The following is a 22,687-nucleotide window of genomic DNA, read 5'->3' on the forward strand; positions in this document are numbered from 1 at the left end:
AGGATGTCCACCTGTTTGAGAGGCTGGATGACAATCAAAATGACCCTAAGAAAGGAGCGAGACAGGTTTTGATAAAGGAGAAAATGGGCGACGAACTTCTGAACAGCTAAGTTTTCCTATCCTCCTGCTCCAAAGTTCTATCCTGTAAGTAAAGGGCGTCTTCCAGCTTGGATCAGACGTGTCATAACTGGCAGGGCTTTCATTCCCAAACAGCTAAATTAAACGTTCCCTCGGAACATTTCTGACGGCACACTCTGTGGTCCTGCTGCAACTTCCTTCATCAAGACCCTCGCCATCTCTCACTCGATTATCACAATCTGTTTTTATTTTTTTAAGAACTTTTATTGACATATAATTGACATACAATAAACTGCATGTATTTAAAGTGTACAATTTGATTTTTTTTCCTTATTAGTAAATGTATATATGGCAATCCCAATCTCCCAATTCATCCCACCCCATATCACAACCTACTCCTCAACCAACTTCAGGCTGCCAGCACTGCGCTCAGCAAGCTTGCTCTGAGCATCACTACCAAGCTTGTGTCAGTCACTGATGATTTTTTTTTTTAATTTTATTTATTTATTATTTTTTGGGGGGTACACCAAGTTCAATCATCTGTTTTTTCATTGATTATTTTAACCGTGTTTCTCTCTTCCTTTCTAAAGTAGCGCAGTGGCTTTTCATCAAATACAAGATCTCAAAGGTATTCCAGATCAGCTCCCTCAGACCCTTATCCTGCCCTATACCTCCCTGCCCACATCTAGCGTGTTTCTAAAGTTTCCTTGTTAAGAATAATATTGGTATTGGTTAAACTTTCAACTTTTCTGCCTTCTGTCTAATAAGCATTTCCTAAGCACTAAACTGTGGATGGATCCCTCATCTGTCTGCAAGAACCTAGTTTGAGTATCTAATGGTCTGTTAGATGTTTTTTTTTGGTACACCTTCAAAGTTGTCTAACTTAAAAAATAAATTACACTATATCTGTGAAGCTATTTTTTGTACGTCATTAAGCAAAGTATGAACCCCACCGCAAAAATCAATTTGATAAGTGCTCCAGTGATAATAATATCAAGAAAAGTCATAAAGGATAGGTAATGGGATAGGCTTAAGAAAGAATCTAAATTTTTTTTAATTTTCCACACTAAAAATTATTCCTAATGAAAGTTTCCAGAAACAATGACACTCCTACCATGCCTTGATCATCTTTGCCTAGACTCACAGTATATATAGTAAATATTCAAATTTTTGTTGAATATATATCTCCATGTATATAATTAAAATCTAATTTAAGAATGCAGTATGGCTTAATTCACATAAAAGGAAAAAGAGTAACTGATTTAATGTGAAAATCTTGGTAATAATCCTTATAAGGACAGTATTGCATCAACCTAAAAAGAGTTCAAAATAAAGCAATACTCTCCTGTGGAAATAATAATTTTCACACTTTCCCCTCATTAGACAGAGCCAGTTTAGTACCTATACAGTGCCTGGCACACAGTATATCATCGATAAATGTTGAATGTGGTCAAAATCTTGGCAGGTTCGCTAATATTCCCCTATTTCAAACCATTCTACCATTCCTACCTTGACATCTAAATGATTTTGCCAAATTTCTTAAACTCAGGGTAACTATAATTTAGTATATCTTTGAATACAAAGGTGAGTCCAGACATTTCAGCCCAGCTTGTGGCCCAGTGAAGAAATATATCTATAGGAGCACTTCGTTAATACTTCCTAGTAACCGCTAAAATTGTTGAACTTCATGTGTGTGAATCTTCTGGTTTCGGGCTAAATGATTTTATGTCACTGATGGCCAGGACGCATGCGGAGGCACCACCACCTAGATGAGCTAGTTCCTACACCGCCGTGTCGCACAGTTAAAGCCAAGGACTGTGCCAGGAACAGTAGTAGCTGGCAGTAAAGCATTCAAGAAGGCTACAAAGCTTCCTCAAATTCTTGAGATGCCAGCATTTCTTAAAATCAAAGAAACTGCATACAAAACAGCTGGAAGTATGTTTGGTAGAATTTCCATATACCCTACCGTCAACATAGCACCTGAGTTAGTTTTGAGTTGGGTGAGGAAGTCCTGGAGGGCTGGACTCTTACTCCTTCTAGTGGCTTCTAACAGGACAGCCACATTTCTAGCCAGGTGCTACGGTCTGATATTCTGTATCCCCCTAACATTCATATGTTGAAACGCTAATTCCCAAAGATGATGGTACCCGTAGGTGGGGCCTTTGGGAGGTGCTTACGTCCTGAGGGCAGAGCCCTGAAGGGGAGCAGTGCCTTATAAAGAGGCTCCGGAGAGATCCGCCGCATGGAGATAAATGCAAAGAAAATCTGCAAGCTGGAGAGGACCCTCAGCAGACCATGCTGGCACCTTGATCTCAGACGTCCAGCCTCCAGAATTGTAAGCAATAAATGTCTGCCATTTATAAGCCACCCAGTCTGTGGTGTTTTGTTATAGCAGCCAGAACAGACGAAGACACAGGAAGCTAGCCTAGAAAACAAGCCCGACTCTGCTTCTCCCATCTTTTTTTTCTCTCTCATTTAAGATTAAGGCCAAACTGCAGTTTGCAGAGACGGTGGCTCACTCTAACTGCCCACGTTCTGTTACGTGTCTCTCTCATGAAGCGGGCGATCTGGAGCATCACTCCAGAAGGCTGGAATGGTCCCAGCAGCGGGAAGAAATCGGCCTAAAGCAGCCCTAGAAATGTTTTCTTTCTGCAGTTTTAAATAAGCCTGATGAAAACCCATGAACAGTAAATCTGAGATCTATTTTACTAAAATTCACAGAACTGCCCTCTACATAAGTCATAGTTTTGTATCTCCTTGCTCACGGCTCTTCTCGGCTCCCCAAATTTATATTCTCCATCATTCCCTAAACCAGCATCTGCTTTGAGGCACTGGCCAACTATCTGTGTATCCCTGAGCCAAAAAAAAAAAAAAAAGTCTAGTGCTCCAGAATAATTCCAAAACCCAACACTTACAGACCACACCCAGAGTCATTCCTTCATTCAACATTTACCAACAGAACCAAAAAATAAAGGTCCCCAGTAGCTATCCAGATCTCTTTCATAGGTACACTCAGCACGCGGTTCTTTCCCTGCTCATTTCCCATGGTCATTCTGGGAAATCTGTCTGGCCGCTGTGCTCCCATCTGCTTTTTTAAAATTCATTTTTCTATTCATCTGAGTAGGCACCCACCATGGTGGCTGTCCAGACCAGATGCTACAGATACTGAGATGGGTAAAATATGGTTCCTGTTCTCCACTCCTGTCCACTCCATCTTCTAAAGCCCAGCTACTGTAGGAGACAGGCAAGTAATGTGAGTATAAAGGGACATGGTAAGGCCCATGACAGCACCATGAAGTGCATGCAAAGTGAGGACAATGGTCAACTCTGAGGGACTCCAAAGACTTCGCCAGAAGACGTGATATTCAACATGGCCCTGAGGTTGAGGAGCTTATCTCCCAGCGTACAATGCCAGTCTGCATACGCATTCCGGATGACACATGCGAAGCCATGGAGGCCTGAACAAGCAGTGCGTATTCAGGGCATGGCCGATGTCAGGACTGAAGCACGGGGTATGTGGAGAAGAGTGAGGGCTGCAGAGGTTGGGAGGATCTGTCTCTGCGCTGTCATATACAGCATAGGCTTTAACATTCAATTAGTGTTTTAACGTTGAGAAGGAGAAACTCAGGATCAGATGTGTATTTTGGGACGGCATACAGAGCCACGCAGATGATGGACTAATTGGGTAGAGACTGATGACTGGGAGACCGGTTAGGAGGCTTCAGAGTAGAGCTGGTGAGACATCACAAGGTACCAAATGAAAGTACTGGCAGAACATCTGGTGAGAACACGTTAAGCCACATCTGAGCTAAAGCTGAGATATCTGGCGACCCAATGAATACAGGCAGCGGAGCAAAGCAGGAAGGCAAAGCTAACACCATGGATTCTAAGACTCCGATGCCATCCACTAAGATGGGAAACATGCGATAAGCACGCTTAAGAAAAAAATGAACTGAATTCGAGATACTTATAGGGCATGCCTACGTGCTAGTGTCCGGGAAAGGGAAGTCACGGAGGGCAAGAGACGAAGAGACCAAGGTACATCAACAACTAAGTGTCAGGTGAAACCACCGGCATGGAAGAAATCACCCAAGGAGAGCATAAAGGAAAAGAGAAGAGGCTTAAGGAAGGAACATTCAAGAGTGGGTACAGGATGATCATTAGAGCAGGCAGGGGACGAAGGTGGGTTCTGTGGCCTCTTATCTGTCAATCAGAAGGCGATCAACATGCTGAGAAGCCAGAGGCTGGAATAAAGAACCTGTGAAGTATTGTGGTAATGACCTGGCCACCACTGAGCCCAGTACAAGTTATTACCTCTGTAAGTCTGGAGAGCATATCTCTGTAACAATACTAATCTCAACAGGCTAGCCTAAACAAAACACTTGAAGACATTAGCAAGTGTCCTTTTTCTGATTCCCTAAAGGGCATTTAGGTCCTATTGGTTTAGGTTTAGATAGCTGAAGTATGGTGGTCATGTTACTCATGGAAGTGTCAGAGTAACCACCTTTGTCATAAATAAGGGGAAAAAAATCCCTAGTGACTGAGGTTATTTGCCACTGGGGAATTTCAGAGCTCTAGGGTAAGATCTTGGCAAGGAGAGTTAGATGTGGGCTAGATGGCTTTCATTTCAATGCCAGTGAAAGTCACAGATCACAGCAACAGGCCAACACAAGAGTTGGCAAACATTTTCTGTAAAGGGCCAGGTAGTAAACACTGTAGGCTTTGCTGTCATGTGGTCTCTGCTGCAACCACTCAACTCCACCAACTCTGTCCTCATAGCATTAAAGCAACCACAGACAATACACACATGGATGAATACGGCTAAGCTCCAACAAACCTTTACTTATATACACCAAGAGCTGAATATCATAGAAATCATGGTTCATGAAACATTGTTGTTCTTTTAATATTTAAAGCCACTTACAAATGTGAAAGAGGCCACACAAGAACAGGCAGAAGGCCGGATACAGCCACGATGTGCCAACCCTTGGACGAATAGCATGTCGGTTTTGTAATATTCCCCCTGATAAATGCACAGGATTAGAATTCTATTGCAAGGGGAGGTCAGGGGCTGAGACGTAACAATGACGGCCGACAGCATGCTTCTTTACTGTCACTTTTCATAACATACTGAAGCAAGGACCAATGAAAGACTAAAAAGACACTTGACACCAGAGTTCCAGTCCCCATCCTGCCACATGCAAATTCTCAGGTCTGGAGCTGATCAATGTTTAACATCCTTGTGTTTCCGTGTTCTCATCAGAAAAGAAGGTATGTTTGTCGGAGGATAATAAGCAGGGCTGTGGCTAGTATAAGACAAAAGTCAGCAGCATGTATTCACAAACTGAAAGCATTTTTTAAGAAAAACGACTGATTAAGTTACAGCAAGTTGGGGCAAAAACATTTCATAAATTCTGAGGGAAAATGTTCTGGAAGCTAGTGGGAGAAAGGACAGTGCAGAAATGATCCACTCTTCTGCTTCTCCCAATACTTAGGCAGTTGAACCGGTATTCTCAAACGATGGGCATGCTTTTCAAGTTATAGCTCATCTAGACAATTTCACAGGCTTAATCTTTCCTCAGCTGTTACCAACGCAGAAGAAAAGTCCTGAACTTTGAATTTTCAACAATTTGACCAGGATAGGTCAACAGTTCTCACTTATTTACCCAAAGACTATCTTAGAAGAAACGAATGTCCCAAATGACACATTTTTAAGAAATATGGTTTCTTCAAAACCACAGGCTCCTAAGTCATATGATGTATTTTGACACAAAGTCTCAGAAAGTAAAGGAAGAGGAAGCAAAGAGAGATTAACCAACCCTCAATCCTTCTACTTTCATTCTTTTATACAACAGGTAAGCAGGCCTCAGTTCCAAGCTAAACAATTAGTAAAGGGCTATGTAGTTGAATTCCTCTAACACCAGTTAGAGTGGTCTAGGATCACTGAAGGACAGGCGACATTAGTTCTTTTAATACTTTCTATTCTCCTTATTTTGGCACGAAGTTGTATCCACAGCACAGCATCTTGATCTAAGTCCATAAACCACCAGGGTAAGAAGACCCCCATTTTCACAAACCATCCTCTGAAGAATAAACTTCCTAGGTGATCATATTACAGTTTTACAAACCAACAGCCTACAGAATTGCTCAGACTAAGCATAAACAAGGGACTTAAGAACCCTAGCCACAGACGGTATTTTATTGGTTCACTCTTACAAACTCTGACTGCACAGACTGAGGTAAAGGTTTTCTGGAGTAAGTTCACAGGAAATAAGCACTGCTGACTTGGTTCTGACCCGTGCCAGCCCCCGGGAGTAGTAACATATGGCTTGCAGCTTATCTGATCCACTATTTTTACTGGGTGAACTTGAGCAGCATTCATTTCTCCACAGCTCTCCACGAACTGATAAATAAGCACATGGGATCTAGGAGGTCCTTCGACTGCTCTGAACCAGGCCATATTTGTGCTCTTTCCCAGACGTACACAAAGTAAAGAGGATTCAACTATGATGCACGTGCCAGCAGCTTCACATGAGGAGAAAGGCTAAAGAGGCAGTAGATGAGGTCCTTAATTGTAATTCTAAGGGACTATTTAATCAGGGTAAGTGAGTCACCACCCCCAAGTCTCTCCATCTTCAAATTACAGCTAGAAAACCTACTAGGTTAACTTGAATCTTTTCTCACACGTTTAGTTCAGCCTACAATGATAAATATAATAATTTAAAATTATGATTTTTTTATATATGATATATATATGATCCGAGAACATTGTAGATACGCAGTATGTAAACTTCCAGTTATGTCCAAAATGTAATAATTTATAAAAACATGATTTACATACCACCTTTAAAAAAAATCTAATAAAAGTTGATTTACACATATAAATAATACCTAGAGCTAATCAAGAAAGTCACTTTCAACATTAGGATTAAGTTTAATATATTAGGTTTGAAAGCAATTAAAAGATGGTGTATACCCCCAGTGATTGGCAGATAAACGTTTAATACTTGTTGAATGAGAGTTAGAAAATTTCACCACGAAGGAGTATTAATTAATAACATTTATTCTGCAGGGATCAGAGTTTTATAATTATTCTTGATCTGAATTTCACAGTTAAAGTAATCTTGCTGGTTAAAGTATCTCATCACCATGATTAAGGCATCAGACCTTTTCTACTTCTTAGACCCTAACCAGTCCCGAGACCACATGCCAAATGCTCTTCTCTCCCAGCTACTGGATCCTTCTCAGGTCTTCTCTAACCAGGACAATGGTCTAAAAGCAAAGCTGGAAAATGAGGGTTGGGAAGGGAAATTCTGTGGACTGTCAACTTATTTCCACTTAATCACTGGTCAAAACTGAAGGTAAGCTGCCAGCTTTAAGCACACATGGGCCAAATCCAGTGTTATCCAGGACTGGAGTGCTCTCTACAACTTCACAAGTCACCATCGTCATCAGACTTCCCATCTGCAATTAATAGGGGAGATTAAAAAAAAATCTAACTTTAGTACAAGTTAGACTTCAAAGGCATGTTTAAAAATTCCTTTGTACAGAAGTCATCTTTCCCTTAGGCCTGACTGCTACAGCTTACATCAAATTTAAGGACAGTGAAAATGGCCATGGAATGTGAGAAGAGGGCCTATGTGAAACCAATAATGTAACCTGCAAAGAACAGAGGGAAAGAGTGACCTAAGAATCTATCAGCCACACGATGCTGTCATGCAGACTGCAGTCAGCTGCTCTCAATTTAGACGACAGCCACAATGCAAGCAGTGACAGCAGCTAGAACAACTTCCAAGTTCATGGCAATAATGAGATAAGGAAGATGCTAAGGAATCTAATTCTATGAAGAAATAGGCTAGATGATCTCACATCTGAATATAGTGGGTTCCCCGCAACCAACAATAAGGATAGAGGAGATAACCAATAAGAGCTTTCCTGCCCTTGAACACGTACAGGGTAGTAAGAAACCAAGCCCAGCAGGCTAATCGAGAGCACTAGAAGTTCCTGAATGGAAGAGTGATGCAAATGGAATTTGAAGCATCCTTCCTACTTAGCATCTCCTGGACTAGGGAACTCTTCTGCAGAAAAGGCCTCTGACCTGCTCAGCTTGAGGCTGGTAAAAAGTAAACGTATCAATATAAATAACGGAGTTTTGACAAAGCAAAAGCTTTTTTTTGGGCCCTAAAACTAACCACTTCCATGATTTTATTAGAATACCTGCACACAGAAGAACATTAAAATATACATAAAGGTTATAACAACCAGATCCATTTTCCAGGAGTTTCGCTTTGGAATTTGAGGACAATTGTATAATTCGTATATAGGTGCAACTTTAAGTAGACAAACCAACACCAGCTTGTTGGCACCTGACTCCCCGTGGTGGAAAGGTCAGATATTTAGCGTATGCTCACTCTCTCTTATCTTCTACCTTAATTTGACGGTTCTAGGTCAACACTGTCAATGTTTATTGTATTTTTGTTCTGTGCTACAGCTGTGCTTCAGATAGGCTTTAAGGTGATCACTGGACGTCAAGCCACACAAACATGGCATTTCAGTGTTTTTGGTGTAATAAGTATTATTAACTGGAGAACTGAGTATTGTGAAAGGACCAGGGCAAAGAAAAGTAATTGTTTGGCACCAGACCCCTACAATCAGGGGAAGGACATCGCAAGCCTTCAGAGTCAACTCACTTTCTTATTTTATCTTTCTTGGCTTCTCCTAGGTCATCTCAGTGGCCTAGGTTTTCTAGATCTCATGGATCTCCCTCCTGCTACTTTTCCCGCCATTAAAATAGGGTTCATAAAATAAAATTTTCTAAATCTTTGCAGATCCAAAAACCTCTCCCACTTGTCTTCACAATTTATTATTTGCCTGGGTACAAAATTACAGGTTTGAAAGTAACTTCCCCTCAAAACTTTAAAGACAGTATTTCCCATCTACCATCCAATATTACTTATGAAATGTCGGAGGTCTGTTACTGTTACAGATAACCTATTTCTTCCTTTGAACATTTTTAGGATTTTCTCCTTAACCCTGGAAAATCTGAATTAAACCAGGATGTCTAGGTATAGGTCTTTTTTTCAATCCATCCTAGTTCATGCTGAGGGACTGTCTTTTTAGCTCAAAGAGATTTTCTTCAGTTATTTACTGATTCTTTCTTCCTCTAAACTATCTGTTCCAGCTTCTAAAATTGTTAGATTAGAGGTTGTGGATCTGTCTTCCAAGTACCCTAACTTCTCTCAATTTTCTCTTTTGGGGAGATTCCTTTGTCTAATTCAGATAAGCAGCTTTGTTCTCAGCCCTCTCCATTTTTATTTCAGTACTTCCAAGAAATTAAAAATGACTAAAAGTAGTAATAATTTGACTACCGCTCTTGCTAGCAATCTGTTGTTTTAAAATTGTATTACTATCTTGAATCTGAGCATGGACACCTGAAGTTACCTCGAGCTCTGCTTCTCAATCAGCTCTCTCTGCCTTCTTTAAAAACAGGCATCTGTTTGACTCTGGAGATTAGACATCCCCACCATCTGCAGTCATCCTCTTCAGTACATGCCAGCAACTCCTACTGCTAAGTTAGAGGGTATCCTTTTCATGATCCAACTTTCATTATCAAAAAATGCTATGAAAATGGAAAATCACACAAGGTCACATTGCATGTGCATATATACACACACATATGAATACACAGGCACCCACAAGATGACTAAACCCTAAATTTCAAAAGATTGATACTTTTTTATACACACACCCCATTCACTGAAATATAATATTACAGCTGTGATGTGTGGAAAAATATTAAATTCACAAGTACAAAATGACAAGAGTTTCAAAATTCAAACACATGAAACTTGTCATTACACAGAGTTTAAAGCTCCGTGTATTATAAATAAATGACACTATCAAAGCCTTATATTTTCCAAGTAAATTAAGCACCGTGAAGAGTTTGGCCACACTTTAAACCACTGCTTCTCACAGGAGGTCACACAAGAAATTCAGGATATTAATAAGAGAAGCAGGAGAAAACATTTCCCAGTGATACTAAGTTAAGGAATCAACCTAAAATGCTAAAGCCTAACTTTAATATTCCAAAGAATTTCTAAAATCACTATTTCAACACTTCAAATTTTGCCAGATTTCAAAAAATACTCAGTCTTGTAAGAAAATTCAGATAATACCCTGTAGCTTTCCTGTCCAAAGTCAGGTCACTCCTCTGCCTAAAACTATTCAAAGGCTTCCCAACCATCTTAAGAGAAAGTCCAGAGTCCTTAACTCTAGTTTCCTTGAGAATCACTCAGCTCACGTTTTTCTCCCACTTCACTTCCCTCTATTCCACTCCCACCACAGTGGTCTGCCGGTTCCTCTCACTTCACGAGTCTCATCCCATTTCAGGGCCTTTGCACATGCTGCCGGTGTGGTGTGGGCTGCTCCCCTGCCCTCCTCTCCTACAGAGTTACCTGCTGGACTTTCACTGACTCTTCGACATGTCACATCCTCAGGAAAGCATTTCCTGGCCACACCCTGAGACTTTGGTCTGTGAACATCATTACGCTCATTTCAAGGGAAAGGAAGAAAAAAGAACAAGAACTGCTACCTGTGTCGTCTGTTCCCTGCACTAGACTGCATGCTCCAGAGGCCAGACACTGAGTGTGTCTTGCTGCTGTACCCTTAGTGCTTAGCACTGTGCCTGCACCTAGCAAGTGCTCAATACATTTACTTCACGATTTAGCATCTGAATCGTCTCTCTGCTCAAGACTCAGTGTCTCAGGAAAGGTGTCTACAAATGCTTGCAAAAATCAACTGTTTTGTAGAGGTCCCAAGAAACAGCTATGAGCACCTACCAAAATGAAATTTTACTGCCACAAAGGCAAGTGTAATCAATCATCAGACTAGCGTGAGAGCAGCAAACAACTGCTTTAGGAGAATCTCCATTATTTTTTCTCATTGGGATAGGTAACAAAATAGCAGGCAATTTTGTCTTCATTATAACAAACATTAAGCACTGTCATACGTTACTGCTTATTTTAATAAACACCTTTCTAATCATGGTGGAAATGCAAAACAAAAACAAAACAAAAAACAAATAGAAACACATGCATAATTGCAAAAGAAAGGAAAATTGTCTAGGAATATCTGGCAAATATATATCCATGTTGCTGGATCTAATGGGATAGAAACTGCACATTTCATGGGAACAGAACCCCTAATTATTTGTTACTTACTGTACTCAACCTCATTCCCAATAATGAAGCAAACACACCGGTGCTATTCTGAGTCTAAGAGCAAAGCAAGGTTGTGATGGAAGCACAGAGCCACGACGATGCATCTTCAATTTCCAGTGCTCAGAGATGCAAACAGCAAATGTCAAGAGACCCTGTCTCTCCACAAAAATTTCAATGTGATTCCAGATTACTTTTCCAATGAGAAAGGGAATCCCTTACAGAGCTTACCTAAAATGAACTGCACAGATTAAGTTTTAATTTTGTGTTCCAAATGTGACAGAGCACCTCAAGACTGGAAACAGGAGCTGACCGAGATAGCATCTCAGCCATGCAAGGAGAGACTGGACAGGCTCCAGGAGACAGACACTCGATAAGCTTCTTAAAGTCTCAGCTCAATCTGTGTGGCTTTTGCAAATGAAAAGGCCACCTTCAGAGCCCTGGGTTAATCGACAACTTTCTTCTTCATTGGCTAAATTTAGAGAGAAACACTCTATCATAACAACTGAGACAAGAATGGGAACTGGTATCATATGGAGATAAGAGAAAAAATAAAGAGGTAATATCTATTCACGTTTGCTTAGTATATAATCCCAGAGGAAATGAGAGATGGTCCTAGGGAAACATGACCCAAGATAGCTAAGTGTGCAGAGCTACACTACTGGTGAAAATTATACCCACACTCCTCAAATGTGACCTGTCCTGATTCAATAGTTATGGACATTCAAGAATCTTAAGGCAAGATAAGCTTTTATCAACTGGCCCCAAATTAACTGAGCCACATATTGGGTGTTTCAAATTACTTAGATAAGCTTTTTGATCATTATTTGGTTATTTAACATCCCAGCCTCATGACATGGACTTAACAAAAGCCTCTAGATTAGCCTTATTCCGATTTAGGCTATCATGTGAGTTAACGCCACCCATCAAAGTCTTATGGGTGTTTGTTACTGCTATTCTAAAGGGGTGGGGGACATGAGAACGAATAAAGAAATGCAGGTCAGGAATGGAACACATATAGATCTAAGAAGCAACAGAAGAAAAGGAACAGACGAAAGATGTCCTCTCGAATTTTCTACTATTCTTGAATAAACTACACTCATAAAACTTCAACTTGAAATCCTTAACTCTACCAAGTATCTTTATTTATAGGTAGAGAAAACGACCCCCTCCCCCCAAAGAAAGAAACGCTATTCATTTTCTGTAAAGTATAAATAGCCAAACTAAGAGGATTTCCTGTTTGTTTTGTTTTTTTGGTTCAGTGTCTGAATAAAGAACTACATATTAGGAATGTGTCCATATATTTACATAGCACTTCACAATTTTCAAACTAATTTCACATTCAACATTTCCTGAAATCTTTCTAATAACCCTGTGAAATCTGTTAAATGTCCCCACTTATAAGCAAGATATTGGAAACAAGTGACAAGCTCTTACCCACAGAGTTAAGTCGGGCGGAGGCACTAGGGGGCACTGAGTCTAACTGTTAATACTAGATCAAAAACCCTTCCCCCAAATCCGTTCATTCAACAATCAGCATTCAACACCTACCATGTGACAGTGCTGTTCCAGGCACTGGGAGGGTGACAGCAGTGAACCAAGCCGACTCAAATCTCCACCCTCAGAACTAACATTTCAATGAACATCATTACATAATTTTTTTTTTTTTTTGCCTTGGCTTTGGCTAACCAGATGCCATTTACAACACCAAATGTTCAATTAGTTATTTTGCTCTAAGGAATTTAAATGTACTCAAATAATAAATCACAAACACCAAGCATTCAGGACTTAAAACATGTTTGAAAACTTAATAAGCACTGGCAACTCAAAAGGAAACTAAGGTACAGGCCCCCCTAGCCTCGGATGCTTCATCTACGTGGAAAAAAGGCATACACGTGTTAAAAGTTAAAAGATGTTCACAAAACAGGGTGCTTCCAAATGGAACATAACAAACATTGTTAGGATCATTTTCAAAAGGGAGAAAACAACCAAGAAAAAGAGGAAATATTATTTTAGCCTTTCTTAACTTTATACCAATAGACTATAGATTTAGAAGTAATGAAAGATTTAACTTTGAGCAATTAGCTATTTTACTTTTAACATTATTTTCTGTACATTATCCAAAAAAGCCATTTACATTATGCAACTATGTTAGGAAACAGACTGAATATTTAAGGCTTTATTATGTCTGCCTTACAAATGTCTTTATTTAATCCCTTACAGCAACTCTATAAAATAAACATAGATGTAGAAGAGGCTGAGAAACACTCTGGAAAAGAGTAAGGTAGTGTCCTAAAAACTTACCATATGACCTAACACCTTCCTTCCTCCCTCTCGCCTCCCTCTCTCCACCTCTTTTCCTTCCCTATCTCTTTTCCTTCCCTCCTTCCTTCCTCATACTCTCTCCCTTTCTTTCCCCTCCTCTACTCTCTTCTGCCTTCCTTTCTAATCAAGATTCATCCATCGGTTATGGTTATTATGTCTGGGGCAGATAGTTATTAAGTAACTTTAATACATACTTGTTATTTTAAATAGGCATATATATATATATATAAAAAAGGCTGAGAAAGCTTAAGTAACTTTCCTATACTGACTACTTGATACATAAGACTTTGTAAATTATACAATTTGAATATAAAGACCAGTTTGGAAAAGGGAAAAATAAGTCTCAGGATCCACAATAAAAGTTTCAATTAATTTAATATTCAATTAAAATATTAGTTAATATTTTAGTTAAAGTAAAATTTATATTCCCTATGAGAATTTAAGAGTATAGGATACATATTGATCATCTGTAACATACAGCCTACACCAAAAATAGTTATGCTATTACATTTTGGGTGCACTTAACCGATTAGCCAAATTATAGCTGTGACAACGTTTTTCTTTAAGCAATATCTTAAAAGCAGTCATAATGTGACTGCTCTCTCCCTATAAAATTAAATTACTAAACATTTCTTTTCCCTCATTTTCTTAAGAAAAACAAACCCTCTTCAAAGAGCAGGATTTTAAGAAGCCTGTTCTCACAACTTTAAGACTTGAACGTTTCCCATACATTCTCCCATAAGTTACCAAGCTTTGTAATCTAGAACCAGGGTCACAAAATTGTCAGATATGGCATGAAGGTTATGAGAGGACCTTCCCAAATCGAGAAGGTAGGCAACAAGAAGAGAGTTAGGCCCTTCAGGAAATTAATCTGAATAAGCGCATTAACAACTACACAACTAGAGACAGTCTTGGGAGAAATGCTACCCTGTGTACCTGCAGAAACCAAGCCTGACAAACCCTTACTCAGATGTGTTTCTGGGGATGCTTAGGCCTTAAGCAGGGAAGACAGCTCTAATTTGCAACCAAGAAAACAGCACAGGCTAAATTCCTAGGGTATAAGGGCGGATACGAAAGAAGAGATGTAAGACCAAGGGACCCAAGGGGACATGAGATCACCCAACCAGACAGACTTTGGCTCTTCGGCTCTTCACAACTATGGCCCCTAACCACATGTTCTCAGACAATTCATGTTTCACTGTTGAGTAATATTCTTCCCCAACACATCAGGGTCAAAAAATAAAAACCAAATATCTAAAATATTTGTTCTCTAATAAGCAGCATCTTATCTGAAGCCGCAGCTTAACATTAAAGGACATTTACCTATCCCTTGGTAAAAGAGTGAGAGAGAGACGGAGAAGATAACTTTACCTTTCCTCAAAGCACATCTCTAACTGCTCCTTTTCATGGCAGTGGATGGTCTTAGTGAACAGTTCTGGGGTGAGGGAGTGGCAGGGAGAAGCATGCACAACCACGAATCATTTTGCAACAAACTGCAGCAAGGTAAGTAAAAACCAACTATTTTAAAGTAAACATGTTTGTGAATGGAAAAGCAATGCTGCAAGCCAACATGTCCAGTGACGCCAGTCTTTCTTCTGAAAGAGATGGCTGGGTAAGGAAAGTGGTGCAAAGACTCCGCCCCCTCTTAAAATACTCAAAAGCAAAACTGAAATTATAATGGCAGTAATTGTGACATTGGGTTCATAAAGAATTAAACAAAAATTCATGTATTTTAGCAACAGTCAGGTTGCTAAGAGTCTATTTATAGTTGGTGTGAGCAACAAAGCAGAGTCCCTGTCCTTGGGCAATTTATATTCAAACATACAACCCTGGTCTCCGAGAAAATGCTCAATAATGTTTGTTACTTGAAAATGCGATTGTTCAACAGAAATGAAGTCTAAACAAAAAGAAAATGCTTTATTAGAGAGTTACTTGAGATTTCTAAAATACGTAACATATCTTATTCCAATTAAACATTTATGCTACATTATGAATAAAAGCTTAAGTTAAAACTGTGATTTCTGATGCCAGTTAATTAGCTGTCACTGGCAAAGACTTCCTTAATTGGAATCCAGTTAGAATTCTTCGATATGGGGGACTAAATATGATCTCTTCCCTACTTTCTTACAAAAATCACACCAGAATGACAGCTAACTCAAGGCTTATAAACCCACATGGAATACCAAATAGGAGAAGAGATACTACCAGACTAAGAAGAGTCATTTTATTTAGAAATGAAAAAACAGATAAACATTAGGTGATAGACCCAAGTTGGGTTTTGACATTCTCTGCTCTGAGGGTCCACAGTGGGAGATAAATGAACAAGGACCCGGAAAAGCTCTGAAATTGAAGGTACATGTACCACAGAGGGTAGAGAGTTCTATGGTGAAGCAAAAACAAGATGACTGCTGCAAAGTACTGAAACCCTTGGGCTCCCTCCCCAGCCCAAGCAGCTGCTCCTCTCCTGCTTTTATCAAAGACAGGTTTCATCACTTCAACTGAAACAGAAAGTTGCTAGGTTTAAGATTCCTCACATAGGGACTTCTCTGGTGGTCCAGTGGTTAAGGCTCTGGGCTTCCAATGCAGGGGGCATGGGTTTGATTACGTGCAGCCAAAAAAAAAAAAAAAAGATGCCTCACACAAATAAGGATACTGTACAAAAAACAGGAGGATTAAGTGAAAGTCTGCAAATTATTACCATCTATTACCAGTAGACAGTAAACCCAGTGACGGTAGGGACTTAACATCTGTTTCGGTCACTGCTGGATCCCCATCACCTACAATGGCGCCTGACACATAGCAGGTACTGAATAAATATGCAGCAAAAGAGTTTAGGAGATGTGTTTTTAATATCCAAGAAAGCAGAACATCCAAAAAAGATCAAGAATAAACAAAAGAAGAGAAAAATATAAATTCTGAACATCAGTCCAGGAAATTTGGCATCTGACTAAAAGGAATACCTAGAAAGAAAAAACAGAGAAAATTGGAGGGGAGAGGTAATTCACAAAGAAATAGTGCAGGAAATTTTGCAGAAAGTTTTGCTAAAGTTTCCGGGCTGGAAGTGCCCACTAACTGTCTAACACACACACAAAAATGCAATTTCAAAATACCAGGAAGAAAAGATTCTAAAATACCCAGTGTATTTTAAGCAGAAAGATAAAAAATGAGAACGGTACAGGACTTCAACAGCAATCCTCAAGCTAAAAATATAACGCAACACTGCCTTCTAAACTTGGCTGGAAATGGTTTCTAACCTAGAATTTTACATGTAGCCCAAAGAACCACCAAGCGTAAGAGCAAAGGTACCGTAAAGACATCTTCAGACATACGAGGTTCTCAACATTCACCTCCCACATATCTCCTTTCCTCTCCTAGTCCCCACAAAAAGCAACAGGAGAATGTATTCTACTAAACTAGGGAAGATGAGGAAAAGGAAGTCTCTGCATTTAGGACACCAGTGATACAATGCAAAAGACAGGATGGGGAACTCCCAGGATGAGAGCAAAAGGAAGTCCCACCATGACAGCTGCGCACAGGCCTACAGAGAACAAGGTAAGAATGCGGTAAAAAGAGGGCACTACCAGGAGGAATGGTTAAACTACATAAATAAAAACCCTTGGTGGGTGTCTATGTCTAACCATACTGAGGTTGTTTCATTTGGAGAGTCTGAGGGGAAATTAATGACAAGGATCAAGAAGATCAAGTGTCTTTTTACAATTAGCTCTAGGAAAAACAGAATTAAATGAAAAAAAAAACATAATGATAAAATATTGCATGGCTTAGATATGAGTCTTGCTATCATAATCAATACTGATGTATCCTAAAATTGGTAAAAAGCTACATGGGAGAATATGCAGAGAAAAAGTATGGGGCAGGGGGTGGTTAAACATTTTAAAGGCCAACAGATAGTGACTAAAACAGATAACTCAGGCTATAGCCACATAAGCATGGAATTCAAAAAGAGGGTAGACAACAAAACTAGAACAAATACCTTTTGTTAAGTAACTGCATCTGGGTAATAAACTGGGCATGGGAGGATGGGGTGGGAGGTTGCTACTTTCCTGATGATGTCTGTAAGACTAATACCTGCTGTACTACAGAAGTACTGCTTTATAAAACATATGCTAAGTTTCAAAAAAATTTTTTTTCATCCATTGAACAACCTGTTCTAATCCATCACTTCTTATCTCAAATGGGATTATGGATCTTTGGAACAAAAGCATTTAGTCTCACAGCAAAAGAGGATTTAGATTGATATACAAATTTAGTAAAAGACTAATTTTGGGATTTGAAAAGCTCATTCTCTGCTTAAACTCTTATATGAAATTTAAATAAATTACACTATGAATAAAACTGCAAGTCATGTCCTCATGACCTCACAAGTCTGCTTTAGCCCCTTGCCAATGAAAGGAAAAGGAGATAAGGCACTTAGCCTAAAATTTCAAAAGTAACCACCAATTATGATTATTTTTAAATTACATTGTTACATCGCATTAAATTAACAAAGCCTCTCCTCTATTTTTTAAACCAACCTTGTATGTAGATCTACCTTGTGTGCAAATGAACTAAAGCAGGGGTCAGCAAAGCTATGAGCTGAGCGGCCCTAATCCAACCTACCCCTGTTTTTATAATACCTACCAACTATGAATAATTTTTAACCATTAAAAAGTAAAAACCAAAATTTAAAAACAGAATATATTTCTTGACACATGAAAAAAAAAATCCACTGAAACTCAAATCTCTGTCCACAGATAAAGATTTACTGGAACACAGCCTTGTTTATTAATGTTTACATCTATGGCTGCTTTCTAGTGACGGCAGAGATGGGATGGCCCACAAAGCCTAAATTATTTACTATTTGGTCCCTTTCATATTGTTGATCCTTGAACTAAAGGATTCTAATTTTGAATCCCATTTGAATTTTATTTTTATTTTACTTCAAATGACACTGAGCCGAATTCATATATAAAAATATACACATAAAATGTCCTTGAATCAGAGGTATCTGAATAAGGAACCTCAGGGATGGCCTATACAACCCTTAAAAGAGAAAAGTCCAGAGGGATTTAATGGTCTGCTTAGAGCCACTCAGGGAAATGGGACCAGAATCAAGACCAGAGTCTTGGCTCTGAGATGGCTGTCCTCTTAAACAAACATCTATCACCAGTTTTAACCTAGTACTCCCTTGCTCCTACTCCACTCTTCAACTTTCTATTCCCATATCACTTATTTCAATTTAGTTAAAGTGCTAATAAAGCATGCTAATTTTTAGTTTGGCCTTCCCCATATATTTAAAACAGATTTCTATTCATATTTACTGTGGACTGTGCCAATAAAACAGTAGGGAATACTGGTTAAGGACAGTCTTTGGTGTCAGGGAGACTCAGGCCCTGGGTCTGCCCTCACAATCCTCTGAACTTCTCTAAACGTCACTTTTCTCACCTCTAAAAGTGAGTGTAGTACCTACCTCAGATGAGTACAGTTAGAATACAATGAAAAATGTCAGGAACTTAATGTTCTGACTGTCAGAATTAAGAGCTCGAGAAATGTTACCTATTATTCTTTGTCTTATCACGTCCGAGTATTTTATAATCATTCATCATCCTTGAAGAGCTTCACAGGCAGGGTTCTCGAACCTCAGTGTGCAAAAGAATCACACTGGTGACCTTGCCAATGCAGATTCCCTGGACCCTACTCCCAGCCACTGATGCTTTAATCTGCAGGGTTAAAATCAACCCTTAACCCCATTTTCAAGCTCAAGTGTGATTTGGATGCAAGTGACCCATGGAATAAAGTGTTCCTAGACAATGAAACAGATACTAACAGGTTAAGAGACAAGCAAAATCCTAGATAAACCCAGCCTTAAGTACTAGTCTACTTTCTCAAAATAGCATGGAGCTGAGTACTACTCATTCCTATTGCGTTTCTTCCTGCTACAATTACCGTAATTTTTTTTTTTTTTTTACTTAAACTCATGTTGGGCTCCATAATTAAATAACGTTACATACAACCTGAAGATTATCTCCTAGTTTATAAAGGTTAGGACTTCCAGTTATACATCCAAATAAACATTCAGGGAGCTCAAAAGGTCAGTACCCAGGTCTGAATGGAACCCCAGTTTGCCATCTTGGAATTCAGCCACACAACCTTGCAACCATCCCCAGAAATGTAAAATTGAACCATTTTACATGCTGGTACATTCAAAAACAGAAAGAAAAAAAAAGAAAAATATGTATTCCTACAAACTGACTAAAAAAAGCTGAAAATCTGGCTAACAACAGGCACAAAACTAAATATATTCTATACTGAGAAACCCTCATGTGTAAACATGTAACGTGAATCACATGCACCAACCGCACCTCAGGATATGGTTTTTCAATTAAGTGTCTATTCCAAAATCAGCAACAAAACAGAGTGGACAGTGGCAGGAGTTTGAGGATGCAGGTGTACAGGTTCGCGGTTACCTTGCTCCAGTCTAAAGCACAGGGAACGCCTTGCTGCTTCCATCTCCGGAGTCGGATTATCTAGGACATGTCTACACCACTGCAAAGGGCTCAGGGATTTCTCTGATGACGGGAATGTCTTTGAAGAGCCAACGTATAACCTTAAAAAAAGAAATCTACATTATAGGGATTATATAGCTATATAGAGATTACCTCTCTTCTACTTGAGAAAACAACATGTATTTAACAGTTTCTAACAAAACAGAACTCACATTTGATTACTTCAAATAACAAAATCATTTTTAACAGATAAATATCCCCTAGTAGAATACAACACTTTCTGCAGCTCCGTGGCAAGCAGGACTTCAAAAAACTATGGAACTATTTCTGAGAGTCAGAGGTCTCGGGCTGTTGCCACTGGACTGAACTTGAAGGGGCACCATGATGATCTGATCACTTATATTCCTAGAAGTGAACATTTTCAGCTCTCTTCGACAACAGAATCTTATGGGAACTTGGGCTAATTTAACAATATATAAACATGATGTGGCAAACAAGGCAGATCTTATTTGCATTAAAAAAATAAGTCTAAAAACAAAGGTCAGCTGTTTGTTGATTCTGTCCATGCTTAAATAATCAGATACTTCCCCTGTCTCAAATCTATGCTAAATTTGGTATGTGCTTCTTTCTCATTAAAGCCAGACAGCTTTCAAAGGTATGTTTTAGGAAGAGTCCACTTTCGGCACCTACACCATTACACAGTAGTGGGCGGGACTCAAAATGACCACCCTGGGGCACTGCAAGTCATAACAAAGGTCTTCTCTCACTGATGTACTGTTCTAAGATAAGTTTTAGAACATTCTCAGTGATAGGGTTATACAAAAAGGTTTATCCTGAGGATTAAGGAACAGTTGACTAAAAAAAAGAAAATTACAATCACAGGCTCTAGTAATTGACCTTGCTATATAAAGCTGTATTCTAATTACAAATCTCATTAAAGTAATATTCCTTCAAGCAAAGTTGCCATAATTCTAATAGGCAGGTATTCTTGAAATAACATACTTCATTATTCACTCTTTTACTATTATAGTCCGGTCCACCACCTATTAGAGTAATTTATCCCAGATGGTTCGGGAATGCACTATTTAGCAAATCATTCTTACAGTTCCCAGTCTGCAAGCTTTTTCTATAAAGGGCCAGCTAGTAAATATACAGGCTGTGTGGCCACACAGTCTCTGTTGTAACTACTCAACTCTGCCTTTGCAGCCCCAAAAATATCACAGACGATAAATAATAAGCATGGCTGTGTTCCTATAAACTTTAATATTTATAGATATTGAAAGCTGAATTTCCCACAATTTTCACGTCACAAAACAGTACTATTTTGATTTTTTTTTCAATTATTTAAAAATGTAAAAATCTAAGCTGATCAGCTACATAAACCAGGCAGTGGGCCCAACATGCCCACAGGACACAGTTTGCTGACGCCCGTCAAGAGATGATTCTAAACTATCTCTTTTAATCAACTTAATAGTAATCCTAATATATCATTCTTCCCTTAGAGTGTGGACCACTGTCCTACCTTCATTGAGAGTATGTTGGTTAGTTAAACATTCTTATTCCTGGGTCCCACCTTGGCCCACTGTGGCAAGATTACTACCCACATACATAGATCCTTCCCTTCCACCCTTCCTTGCTGTCGGACCCCTGAACTGTTATTGCATAGCTCTCTCTAGCCCCCTGTCTGGTACTGGGTAGCTCTCTCTACACCCTCGAGTAAAGATGAGTCTAGGCCAATAGTTCTCAATCTTTGACATAGCAAAATCTCTCAGGGGATTTGTTAAAACACAAATTGCTAACGTGACTGCAGGCAGCTCTAACCTACCTGATTTAGTAGGTCTGGGGTAAAATCAAAGCATGTGAGTGCCTACCAAGTTCCCAGGTGATGCTGATACTGCTATCTGGCGATCACACCTTGAAATGGATGCACTGGCCTGAGCCAACTGCATCATTTCCATTAATCCCATTTGTCCAATGACTGGTTTAGGCACAAGCCCTGGACACAATCCAAGACAATAAAAACTAAAGGGAAATATTTTGATGGGCATGTGAGCAAGTTTCTCCTCATGTTTAAAGGGGTCACAACAGACCCAATTATATGTTGCCTGCAACATGGGCACTTTAAATATAAACGCACAGGTTAAAATGAAAAGAACACAACATTACAAACACAAATAAACAAAACCTGCCCACAAAGAAAAGCCCAGGCCTAGAAGGTTTCACTACCAAATTCTACCAGATAGTTAAAGAAGAATACCAATTCTTCACAAATTCTTCCAAAAAGTTAGAAGAAGAAGGAGCACATCCCAATAGTCTAAGAGACCAACATAGCTATGAAACCTGATACCCGAACCACACACAGACATTACAAGGTAAGAAACTAAAAACCAGCACCCCTCGTGAACACAGAAGCAAAGGATCTAAATGTCTTAGCAAATTCAGCACGACCACATGTAAAAGGGATACTTCATCATTACCAAATGGGGTTTATCCCAGGAATGAAAGGTCGGCTTAACATTCAAATATCAGTGTAATTTATCACATACGAAAATATAAACATATAAT

The 22,687-nt window shown here is 39.3% G+C and overlaps 1 protein-coding gene across 2 annotated transcripts in view; it reads right to left on the reverse strand.

Moving 5' to 3' along the window:
- SLAIN1 (SLAIN motif family member 1) overlaps nucleotides 1–22,687 on the reverse strand; it is a 59,187-nt gene that overhangs the window by 18,297 nt on the left and 18,203 nt on the right. For both annotated transcript variants that reach the window (XM_057707628.1, XM_057707627.1), the window contains exon 2: nucleotides 20,084–20,223. In XM_057707628.1, coding sequence (XP_057563611.1) covers nucleotides 20,084–20,223 — 140 coding nt within the window. The remainder of the gene's footprint in view (nucleotides 1–20,083; nucleotides 20,224–22,687) is intronic.

Source organism: Hippopotamus amphibius, chromosome 14 (genome assembly GCF_030028045.1).
Source record: "Hippopotamus amphibius kiboko isolate mHipAmp2 chromosome 14, mHipAmp2.hap2, whole genome shotgun sequence".
In the NCBI taxonomy this organism is placed as follows: Eukaryota; Metazoa; Chordata; class Mammalia; order Artiodactyla; family Hippopotamidae; genus Hippopotamus; species Hippopotamus amphibius.